This window comes from Thunnus maccoyii, chromosome 17 (assembly GCF_910596095.1).
Source record: "Thunnus maccoyii chromosome 17, fThuMac1.1, whole genome shotgun sequence".
Classification (NCBI taxonomy): Eukaryota; Metazoa; Chordata; class Actinopteri; order Scombriformes; family Scombridae; genus Thunnus; species Thunnus maccoyii.
Genome location: NC_056549.1, coordinates 23986554 through 23999355, shown reverse-complemented (window position 1 = coordinate 23999355; position 12802 = coordinate 23986554). Strand labels below are relative to the sequence as shown.

Below are 12802 nucleotides of genomic sequence, written 5' to 3'. Positions count from 1 at the left end.
CTTTACTCATTGCAGACAGACCTCTACCTATTTATACACCCATAACACAGAGACAGTGTGTAATGTGTTGGGAAGAACATCAAAGGTGATTACTGTTTTGCACTTTTCATTTATTACCTATTTTTTACAACCTAACTTTGCTGAAAGGGAGCAACAGGTTATGGAGAGTACCTTGAAAGCACTTTGCTTGTGTCAGTAGCTCAGCTTTATCTCTGGGGAACACTCTCAATGCCGGGAGTGATGCTCAAATAAGGAAATGTGCATCATGCAGCAGGTGGATGCGACTCATAAAAAAACACTATTTGTGCTTTGCTGAATAATGTATTTGTATTTGTAATCACCCCTAATGATTACCTTTAGGCTAAAGGAAAGAGGAAATAACCCACACTAATTGTAAAAAGCAGTGATAAAAGCATATGACATGAATAGAACAGTCTTCACAGTTATAGGCCCATTATTAGTAAGAGGAGAAGAACACTTAGTAGCCAGACTAATGACTGAGTCTAGCTTACTCAGACTAATGACTGAGTAAGCTCATGTCACCTGTGTCACTTTAACTCAAACTGACAAACTGTTCCTATGAAACTAAGTGTTTTCTTTACACTTGCAGGTGAATTTCCAATCAGAAAAGTGACAGAAAACTGAAGCAACAATGAATGCCACATCAACAGCAACAATCCTAAACTCAACTCAATGTGTTGATATTGGTGTGAGTGCCATGAGTGACCTCCTGATGGCTGTTTACATCATGGTTTTTATCTTTGGTTTGATCTTCAATGTGCTGATGCTGGGTCCCATTTTTCAACAAGTGCGGAGGCAAAATATTATGGGCATCTTCCTGCTAAACCTGTCCCTCTCAGACATGCTTTACCTCTTCACCATACCTCTTTGGATCAGTTATTATCGACAGGACCATCACTGGCACCTAGGTGTTACGAGTTGCAGAGTAGCCGGCTTCTTCTACTACTCCAACATGTACATCAGTATCTGCCTGCTCTGCTGTATCTCTGTGCACCGCTGCCTGTTGGTCACGTACCCCCACCACTCCAAAACCCACCGTACATCATATTACACCTGGACACAGTGCGCCATTGTTCATGTTGTAGTGGTGGTGCTGCACATCGTGGGGCTGATCTACAATCTCACAGATGCCTATGATGACAATGACCGTTGTTATGAGACCTATCCCATGCAGAGGCCTGTTGCCTTGTTCAACCTCCTCCGAGTGGGCTTTGGCTTCCTGCTGCCCCTGCTGGTGTTGACTGTCTGCTACTGGAGGATACTAGCCACTGTAGGCCAAAGTCCCGGCCTGAATGCCCAGGCTAAGAGGAAGGTCCGCATGCTGTCTTTTGGGGTAATTGGCATCTTCTCAATTTGCTACGCTCCATATCACATTATCCTGCTCGCACGCTCACTAGTCTTCTACCAGAGTGACAACACCCAACCTGATGGAAGTTACTGCCAGTTTGAACGGAGGATGCATGTCTTCTTCTCATGCACACTGGCACTGTCCAGTCTGAACTGTGTGGTGGACCCTCTGTTGTATGTATTTGTCAGTAACGGAGTCCAAGAGGAGGTGACTCTCTGCTGGAGGAGGAATACAAGGACACAGACAGAGGACCATGCTCTATCTACATATAGCAGAGGACAGCCTAATAGCAATTTAATATGAAAAGTAAGCTGTATACGTGATATGTGGGTAGAAAAATCCACCTGTGCACTTGTATGCGTGTGTGTGTAGATGTGCATACATATGATTATGCGTAATACTGTCGCTGTACTCATGTCTTCATCTTCAGTGTTAGCGAGTGAGTAGCTGGATTATTCATATCCCATCAACCCTTCGTATACAGACAATCAGAAACCACATTGCCTCATTTGTCTGTTTTTATCTTCCCTCATATCCTGCACATAGAAGAGGGGGTCAAATGCATCCCAATTATTCAGTTAGGGGGAGCAAAGTTATGGTTTTGCTACGTCACTTTTTGTCTTTTTAAAAATAAACTTATCATCATACAGTCCCCACAATCAGATGATTATATTTGAGCAGCCTATATCAATGATCATTTTTCTATTTTCAGCAACTGACAAACACAAGTATAAAAAAAATCTGATGTTTTCGGACCACCCTTCAGTGGTTTCAGTCCAACCCATCGTGAGAGACAGACAACTTGTTCAGACTTCTGCAAAATACTCTGTTTTAGTTTCAGCTTTAGTCAGATTTTGGTTGGAATTATTTTTAAATATGATGACGCATCACATGTAATGATCCCTCGCGCGGTTTCTCTGCGCTGTGCTTTCATTATTATGATTATTCTCTCATTTTCTCATACAGGGTAAATGAGAGCTGCAAGCTTACTCTAAGGGGAACTAAAGTCTAGTCCTCAACTAAAATGGCCCTTTTAAGTCTTGAGGAGTAAAAAACACCTTCTGAGTTATGCATTAAAATAGTCCTTGATTTGAGATAATGTAGGTTAAAATGATCTGTTTCTGAAGTTATGATTATTCATTCCTATTTAATGTTACAACTACATCAGCTAGTGGTGCTAATAGCTACCACTAGAACCTGTGTGTGGGATTGGAATTAGATAGTTGTTGTGAGTCCATATTATTTGTGCTTTGTTGCAATAGTTAGACTTTGAAGATGCCTTGTTAGTATTGAGAACAGCAATAGCATCAAAATTGCACAAAAACATGCTTTTCTCCAATGCAAATATTAAAACTGTTATTTCACTCATCTTGTTACATCCTTGTACTTATTTATTTGTTCTTGGGTGGTGTCATGATCCTGTCACAGTCTGGCTTTATGTCCCTTGGTTGTCATTCTCCACCAGTTCACCAGTTGCCCTCTGACTTTTTCCCTGTTTGATCAGACTGGACCAAGTGGGAGAAGGACAGATATGTTGCAGATTATATTAAAGGACCACTTGAGATATTATTGCATGTTGCATTGAACCTTTGTCCAGACATTTTACTGCCTACTGCTTGATTTGAAGAGCGTACAGGACTGAAGTGAAATCTGAAATACTTTTGCCTTCTCCTGGGACCTGTACTACGAAGCAAGTTCAACATACACGGGATATATTTTTATTATAACCCTTTTTGTTACTAACCCTGACAACTGCAATAACACTAAGCAGTCACATGATGGTGGTTATCAACTTGGTAAGTCAACTCTGGTTTTCCCAATCTAGCCCTGAGCACGTTCACATAAAAGGGGCGGTGTTTCTCGCAAACAAGTCTACTGGCAGCAGAGCAGCATACTTCACAAACGAAGAACAAACTATAATATTAAACAAATATGAAGAATTAAAACACATCATCCAGGCAAAGAATAACACAGTTGTAGCTACCAAATGCAGGAAGGACAGCTGGTAGAAAATTGCCGACTGCATGAATGTGCAAGTTAGTAGGCTTATATCACTGCACCATCATTAGGGCACCAGTAGATCTGACTATAATTACATTTGTTTATTCCATTGCATTAATGTGTTGCTTAGATGTAGTCTTATGGCGTGTATGCAATTTTCTTTAAGCTGCAACCCTGGTGGTGTAAAACTGATGTGGGAGCAAATAAAAAATAAATACAAAAACATAATTAAAATCAGTAAGTAGTCTTACTTTCATATCTTACAAGCACAACAAGTAGGTGCGTAAATCAGTCTCTGTTTTAGGATATCGGTATACAAAAGCACAATGACATGGCTTTGACATTACTTGCAGCCAACAGGAAAAAGAATGAGATGAAAAAGACAGGAGATATACTCCACCTTTTGTGTAGGCTTGTGCATGCTATGTTTGGCAAAATGCTGTGATGTCTGATTAGACAACCTACAGCTATCAGTGTGTTTGATGTATTTGTGATGTTAGTTCAAATACTATTAAAGCAATATATTTGTGTGATTATTACCTCTAGTAAAAATAGTGCTGTATGCCTCAGGTGTGCTCTCCTGTGTCCCATGCGCTCCTGCTCCTGCATGTCCCATACTGAAATCACTGTGCTAATGACTGTGGTTGTATTTGACATACTTCTTGTAGATCACACAAATTTGGTCGGGCATTATCTGACACTTATAAAGGCCTGGTATCTGAAATTCTAAATGAGTTGACAGGATTCAGCTGGCATCACAGCTGATAGTTTGTGGAAACATCTAATTACATTCAGCAGCTGAATTGCTGATAACAGTGATTGGATTAAATGATGCTGCTCATCACAGTGACAGAGTGAATGCCATAGCAAGGCAAGGTTAAGGACAATTCAGTCATTGCAGTCAATGGGCAGGTAGCCAATCATTGTGGCAAACAATGACAAGTGACTCAATAACAATGTAAAAACAAGTAAATGTGTACACAGTATCATGAAGGTGGGGGTGGGGGCAACTACAGTGGAAACGGCTTCATACGTAATCATTATAAGCTTTCCACTGTATTTTATTGCATTAATGCAGAAGATCGAGCTGTGACACTGTCATTAGAAACGGACGTCGCTTCACATGACGCCTCAGAGGAGAGGACGTCTCATGTCTCTTAAAACAACTTTCCTCGTTTCCTCTCTCCTCGCTTGGTTTCCTGTGTCTCTCCTCGCACTCACGGTGGGAGGGACTAAGACGCAAGGAAAAGACGCAAGTGGGGGAAACGTGGATGCAATTTAAGAGACTTGAGATGCACCCTGTGTCCTGCATTTTGGGTCCTAAATTAAGTAATTGCAACAGGCAGAGCTGAGTCCCTCACTGTTGAGAACGCCTGATTTTGCTCACCTGGTTCACTATCACTGATTAAACACATGATCCAACATACAAAACAAACTACTCTAATTGAACTTGTGTTGTTTTTTGCATACCCTGATTCCCCATTAGCCAAGACGTTCTATAACGGACAAAAAGTTTCCATTGTTTATTCCTCCCAGTTTCTCACAACCTGCACAGAAAGCGGAGTTACTGGATGCAAGTGTCAAGGTAACGTCAACAATTCTTGTCAACACCTCTGACCAAAAGGTGACTTCATTTTTATATTTGGAGGAAATTTGCTCATCGACTGTAAGATTTTGCTGCCACATATCATACGTTATACAAGCTGCCATGTGAGAACGGGCATGTTTGTGTTCTTTGATCTTTTGGGATAGTCCTTGCCAGTCATTAATTCCAGTTGTCCAGGCCAAATTATGACACTGATTTCCTCTCACCAAAAAGCCAACAGGGCTCACAATAGACACGATCCATTTTTGGGGAGTAACACAACCATTTGCGACCTTCAAATCTGCATGGTCCCTGCCTCAAAATAAACTTTTTCACATTTGCATCTGTAATATCTACTGGGAAATTAGCCCTGTCACTGGGGTAAGATATACCAGTTTTAAGAACTGATTCCAGGCTAATTTGAGATGCAGAGCTATCTGAGGCTATGTCACTGCTGCTGTCCAGTTTTGCTGGCTGGTTGGTTGTAGATAGGGGCGCTCTGGGCTCTCCCCCTGACTGGATGGTGACGCTGTGGGCCTGCGCTCTCCCTGTCCTGCTGAGGCTGCAGGGTGCACGGGGCTCTCCACCTGACTGGATGGTGAAGCTGTGGGCCTGCGCTCTCCCTGTCCTGGTGCTGAAGCTGAATTTTTAACATTCCGTTAACATTTTTATTATAGCCTGTGTTTTTATTTATGAAATAGCCTATCCTGTTTTTATGACACTTGTGTGGCAGTAGCTATATTTTTCTCTGTATGTGGGCGTTTTTGTGCCTAAAGACAAATTCCCCGTAGGATAGGCTATATGAAAGCCTTTTAACATTATATTACTCTGAAAAAAAACTCAGCATAACATATAGGCTAACTAACTTCACACAATAAGGCTGTTTAATAACTGTTCATCTTGCCAAAATGGTCGATAACTGTATAGTAGCTAAACACTGTCAACTATGCAGGAACCCACCTGTTAACATACTGCATCCTTCTTCATATCTGACAGGATTTACCGTTCCAAATATAGTAGTGATTTTCATAAGTTTGGCAGAAAATTCAGCAGATTTTTCTTTGTTGTGCCATTTTTGGGCACCACTTTGATATTTTCCTTTCATTTTCTAAGTGTCTCGGACAGCGGTGCCGATGCTGTCACTGAGCTGTGTTGATTTGAATTTCCCACCAATGTATGAATTGGACCAAAAATTTATGTTCAAAATACAGACAATATCATGACCTGAACCCTACGTTGCAGTAAAAAAAAAGATCCACAGACAGGTAGAATTTATTACCAGAGCATATTGTTCAAGAAAATACCAAAGATCGGTTCAAAGTTTTGTTAAAACAATATCTCCAAACATTTCAGGAAACTAATGAAAAATGGTGCAAGAAATAAAATGTAAACCTGTATGAAAGTAGAAATCACCTATATGCAGAGAACAAGTAACATATTTACACACCCTTTTTCTTGGAATTACATGTGTGAAAGTGCAGGATAAATAAATATATAATTTTGGGATGTCATCAGAGAAGTATTTATGTTGACTAAGAATGACTATTTGTATGAAAGAAAAAAAATCAAGTTTACTATGAATTCTTGAAAAATTGTAGTAGATTTATAATTTGTTTTTGGCTTTAATATCCTTTTGAAAAACAACAATTTAGTTTCTCTTCTGTGTGTACTTCATTTTTAAGTCAATGATATGAGCTGGTGTGCTTGTTGTGTTCACGTGGTTATAGTATGTTGACTGTATGTGTGCTGGACGCCAGGAAGAATTGCCAGTGATTGTGCCGGTGCTACTGGGGAAGGAAGGAAAGAAAGAAAGAAAAGGTAAGCTGCAGAACTTCAGAAGAAAATGTCTGTAAATTGATGCAGTGCAGATTATTGAGCTGCACAGAGAAGCAGATAATAAAGCAGTTTAGTGCAGCTGTGAGACATCTACAACATGACCAACATCTGTCATTAACACACTGTACTGAGAAGCAGAGACAAGATCATAAAACACTGAAAAATATCTGGACAGTAAAGACAACTAGCGAAAAGCTTGCATTGGAGACTACAGTAAGCAGACGACAGCTGGTATGAAATGATTAAGGAAAACAGCCACTCGATGAATCCAGTGTTGGTTTGAGCCGTCGGAGGCTAACAACAACTGAGCTGACGGAGACGTGGAGGACAGCTCAGCCACAGAAACACAACCAACACAGTCCTGAAGAACAAGAAAATCTCCCAGCTCACTTCCACTGTTCATGTTGTATCATTACTTTAGCCTCACTGTGTTTTTTACAGAGCTTGTTAAGTCTAATTGAGGCAACAAAAATCTATTTATCTAATCTATTTAATATTTCATGCTCTGAGTTTTACAACTTGTTCACTCCATTTAATATTTCATACTCTCCATTTTACAATTCATTCTCTTCATTTAATATTTTGTGCTCTCAGGTTAACAATTCTCACTCTGTTTAATATTTCATGCTTACTGCTTAACAATTCGTACTCTCCATTTAACATTTTATGCTATGTTTTGGGTCCACTTTCCCTTAGAGGGAAGGGTCACTGCAAATCAATACTAAGTTGTTCTGAGTCATCACCTTTATCCTATGGTGAAACATTTCTATCCTGATGGGAGTGGTCTCTTCCAGGATGACACTGCCCCAATTCACAGGGCATGAGGGGTCACTGAATGGTTTGAGTATGAAAATGATGTGAATCATATGCTATGGCCTTCACAGTCACCAGATTTCAACCCAACTGAAAACCTATGGGAGATTTTGGATTGAGGTGTTAGACAGTGCTCTCCACCACCATCATCAAAACACCAAATGAGGGAATATCTTGTTGGTGGTAGGCATAAAAATCAGTGGGAGGTATGAGATACTTATCATCATACTTGATCTCAAACGTACAAAGTTTATACTTATGTATATATATTTAATATGTCATAGGATGAAGAGATACTACCCAGATAGCAAAATTGCTGTGGCCCAGATCTGGCCCACACCCGACACTTTCGGCACTTTCATCCGGCCCACATACCGCCATGGAATGACGGCACTTGAGCAGTCTGCTCCTGTTTGCCAGATCTGGGCCACAAGCAAGCCATATGTCAACCAAGAACAAACCAGATAAACCAGAACTGGCCCACACCCAGAATACACATAACTGAGAGCATTGTATCTTTACCAAAAAAGGCCCACATTTCATTTGAGATATTTGGGCCATATTTGCTATTTTACATGTGGGCCATTTCAGGCTCACATCCATTTTTGTCCGGGCCAGAAGGCGGCCAGCAGTGCCACATCATTGCCTGAAGTGGCCCACTTCCTTATGCTATCTGGGTGTTATGGTCAATTATACAAATACATTATACAAAAATACAAATATTCACATTTCAAATATAAAGAAATAGATCAGGTAAGTACTTAAAATCAATTTGAGATGTTACATTAATTTGCATCAAAAGACAATTAACTGTTAATTAGTCAAAAGTTAATATGTCATTTAACAATTCAATTATATTCATTATATCTGTCTTTTCTCTGTAGATACGTAGTTGTTGAAGTGTTTCAGGAAATGATCAGTGTGGTCACTGAACTGAAATTATAACAGTCCTCATGTAGCAGTGGCGGTATACACTACCTTCAAATTAAACTTGTGACAAGGTTTGTGTGAGTGGTCACGTACACAATAGTCAAAGGTTTTTCTGGTTTAAGTGAGAATGCTGTTGCTAGAAAATAAATCACGTGAGCTTGTTATCTTTTCAAAAAAGCATAAGATTTTGTTACTACACATCAACATCATTGGGAACGAAAAAGAGTTCATGTGAAAAGTAACTTTCACAGGGTCCACCATTTTAAAAATGTCATGCACACTTCACAACCCTTGAACTTGGAACGATCGCAGAAATTCCACCCACAAGTTGTGCTTTTAAAACGTCAACTCCGAACATATGAAAGCTTTCCTTGTAAAGAAGAGTGAGGTGACTTTAACCTGCCAGGGTGTGATACAACAGTTTTACAATTGACTGCAGTCTTGCTATAAATTTGTGTCTTTAAAAACAATGTAGTTCGACATTTGTGATGTAGTATCAAATTTACAAGCAGACAACATGACTTAGGTAAGACATCGCCTATAAGGCAATGCTTTTATGTCAGTATAATACTGTTTTTGGATAACAGTGGTAATATAAAGGGGGTTTTACGTTGTAGTTTTATTGTACAACATAACAAGTATAATAACTTGTGTAGGAAGCAGTAGCACTTTAGAATGATAGATACGCAGTGCAGACATTATTCCATACAGTGTAACATCTGCAACATTCAGTATATCCATCATCTTAAAGTGCTTCTGCTTCCTGTCCAAGTCATACTCATGTTGTCCCTTATTAGAAAGTCCTGTGCAGTAGAACATACCTCCCTTCAGGTTTGAACCTGTAAGCTACACAGAGTATCTTTGCAATAATGAAGATAAAATATCGAGACAGAGAGCACAGAATTGCACATAAACCAGTAGTAACAGATTTTTTTACTACTTGCAGCAGAAACAGTAAAGTTGCAGCCAGAAAATCAAAACAGTGAGATAAAAGATGCTATCAGGCTCTGCATCAACCCTTTTCACACACAAGTAGTTGTGTCCAATCCATTGTTAATATAAAAATACTGATTATAGCTGCTTTAAGAGGTGAAAAAGCTCCATTGTGATGTATATTTACACTATGAAAAGACATGTATCAATGTGAAAGTAAAATTGAGAAATAAAGGTTGAGGTATGTGACGTGCTTTATGGCTGTCTCCCCACAAAGTTTCAGCTTTCTTTAAATACAGTTTAATACCGGAAGAATATTCAAGTTACTTCAGCATCTCAGGAGTATAAACATCCTCATCATATCTGCTCCATCACAGTCGAGTGTCTCTCTTTAAACTTTAAATCTACTTCTGTCTTCCCCTTTTTTGTAGTCATCCCTTTCTACTCTCTACTTGCTGATACTTCAACTGTGGCTGTCTTGTCTCTATCTTGTGTAGTAATTGTTTGAGAGCATCATGTGGGATTGTAGTGGTTTGACTTTATGTCAGCAGCTGTGAAGAGTCTCTTCTGAAGCGCCTCCTCTGACCCTCCTGGATTGAACTGTGGAATGTGTCTGAAACTCTTCACCCACTGGATAGATTCAAAATCAAGACATACCTCAAACCAAAAACAACAGGTGAGGTCATTAATGATTACATTTCTAGTTGTAAGATTTCTGGAAAGTATACTAGACTTAAGAAAAAATGCCTCAAAAGAGTAACAATGAAAAGGTTAAAAATGTGTGGTATGTTTGCATGTTTTTCAAGCAGGTTGTTAAGAGTATTCATTTATTTTGAAACCTCACTTCGCTAGTTTTTTTTTTGTCTCCAGTGGACTGCTGACAGGGAAAGACGGCATGCTTGAGGCTGTGTGAGTCAGCATTGCAAGAATAATTAGGCTAGAAATGTTGAATCTCTGCAGGGCTGAATGTTTTTCTGCGGCTCTCCCAGCAGTGGTCACTACTGCAGGCTGGAGAGTACAACAGAGAACTGCTTAACATGAAGAAAGAGGGAAAATTCACAGGAATGTACTGGTGGACTATGAGATCTCTGAAGCATAGCTTTGCTATTAGGGAGGCAAGCTATGACAGATGGATTTTGGACGTTTGGAAAAAAGGACATTTAGGATGAGATAAGATGAGATAAACTTTAATGTCCCAAGGGAAATTTGTCTTGGGCAAAAGTACTACACAAGTTGCAATCAAGTGATACATGACAAAACAGTACATGGACAAAAATATACCTCATTACAAGACAATACATGACAAAATATTTCCTGTACAGAAACATACCTCAATGACAAGAAGACGCAGTGGTGCACTAGTTTAAAAAAGTGCCGAACTGAACTACGATCACACAATGCAATTAAAGATCACTAAATATTAGATTCACTAGACAGTGCTGTGGTGCATACATGCAAAAGGCAGTGCACACAGCTGTGATCAAACAGTAAGCAATACATGACCAACATGATCAATGTAATTCAAAAGCGACCACTCAGACACCAGTTGATTACATTCAACTAGAACAGATAAGATATTGCAACATAACCATAAGACCATAACCATAAGATGTTGCACATAACCCAAGATAACGTAAGTGAAACATAGATCACATTGTAAACAATGGATGAAATCTTAAAAATTCATACGACATACTACCTAGACTAAGAACTACAGTGCCTTCCACCTTATAGCACCTCCTTCACTGTACTTGAGGCACTACTAAGGATAAGTTATTACACATAACCCATGGCAAAAAGTGAGACATAATTCACTTTGTAATAGATAAAATCTCAATAATCATAGAACATACTACCTAGACTAAAAAACAACTGAGCCTACTTCCTTTGTACACTTTCTGCACTGAGCTTGATGCACTACAATCGTGGGGGTTCAGCTGGTTGTTTATTGAGTAGTGCAATAGAAGTTGGTACGAAGGAAAGCTTGAAACGGTTACTTTTACATCTGCTAGCTCTATAACGTCTGCCTGAGGGTAACAATTTATAGTCAGGGAATAAGATATGTGAGCCTATGTGCCTGTCTGACCATCGTTCTCTCATAGGATGCAGCACATTCCCTTTCTTGACAGAAATGCTGATGTTTTGCTCTTTTAAAGCCTCAAGGTTGTATAATAACAACCTGGCTTAGTTCAGTTTCTAATATTAGCAAACACATAGTTTGCTCAGATGAACAAAATGAGTAACTGAAGGTTGGATCAGCTGTGTAAAGCAGGCCTGCATTGGGATTATGTGATAAAATGAATTTAAATATTGTTTAACATGAAAAATAGACAATGATTACTAGGGATGTGCAGATGGTCCAGTATTTGTATTTGTATCTATATTTGTTGAGGCAGCAAAATTATTTATATTTTTATTTGAATAAAAGTGGAAAGAGTCTTAGAAATCCTGTTTTTGTTTTTACTATGATTTTAATTTTAGAAAATTAAAGTGTTACAATAAGTGTTCATGAATAAACTACCCTATAAGGGAGGTCACCACACCGGGTCTTGACCTGGAGTCTCCCAGATCATAGATGACTGCGCTGACTACTGAGCTAAAACTTTACTCATTGCAGACAGACCTCTACCTATTTATACACCCATAACACAGAGACAGTGTGTAATGTGTTGGGAAGAACATCAAAGGTGATTACTGTTTTGCACTTTTCATTTATTACCTATTTTTTACAACCTAACTTTGCTGAAAGAGAGCAACAGGTTATGGAGAGTACCTTGAAAGCACTTTGCTTGTGTCAGTAGCTCAGCTTTATCTCTGGGGAACACTCTCAATGCCGGGAGTGATGCTCAAATAAGGAAATGTGCATCATGCAGCAGGTGGATGCGACTCCCCTTGTTTAGAACAGCGGAGCAGAAGACAGAGACTGCGAAAGTAATGTTACTGATCTGTGCGCTGGTATTTGACAGGGTTTTTTTTTCTTCCCGAAAACAAGTAATTTTGTTTTCAATTTTTGTATTTGTAATCACCCCTAATGATTACCTTTAGGCTAGAGGAAAGAGGAAATCCCACACTAATTGTAAAAAGCAGCAATAAAAGCATATGACATGAATAGAACAGTCTTCACAGTTATAGGCCCATTGTTAGTAAGAGGAGAAGAACACTTAGTAGCCAGACTAATGACTGAGTCTAGCTTACTCAGACTAATGACTGAGTAAGCTCATGTCACCTGTGTCACTTTAACTCAAACTGACAAACTGTTCCTATGAAACTATGTGTTTTCTTTACACTTGCAGGTGAATTTCCAATCAGAAAAGTGACAGAAAACTGAAGCAACA

The 12802-nt window shown here is 39.2% G+C and overlaps 1 protein-coding gene across 1 annotated transcript; it reads left to right on the top strand.

The window, feature by feature from the left end:
* Positions 1–652: 652 nt before the first annotated feature.
* On the top strand, positions 653–1685 carry LOC121882806 (G-protein coupled receptor 4-like). Its single transcript, XM_042391250.1, has one exon. The coding sequence runs from the start codon at positions 653–655 to the stop codon at positions 1670–1672; it is 1020 nt and encodes a 339-aa protein (XP_042247184.1). The 3' UTR covers positions 1673–1685.
* Positions 1686–12802: the final 11117 nt, after the last annotated feature.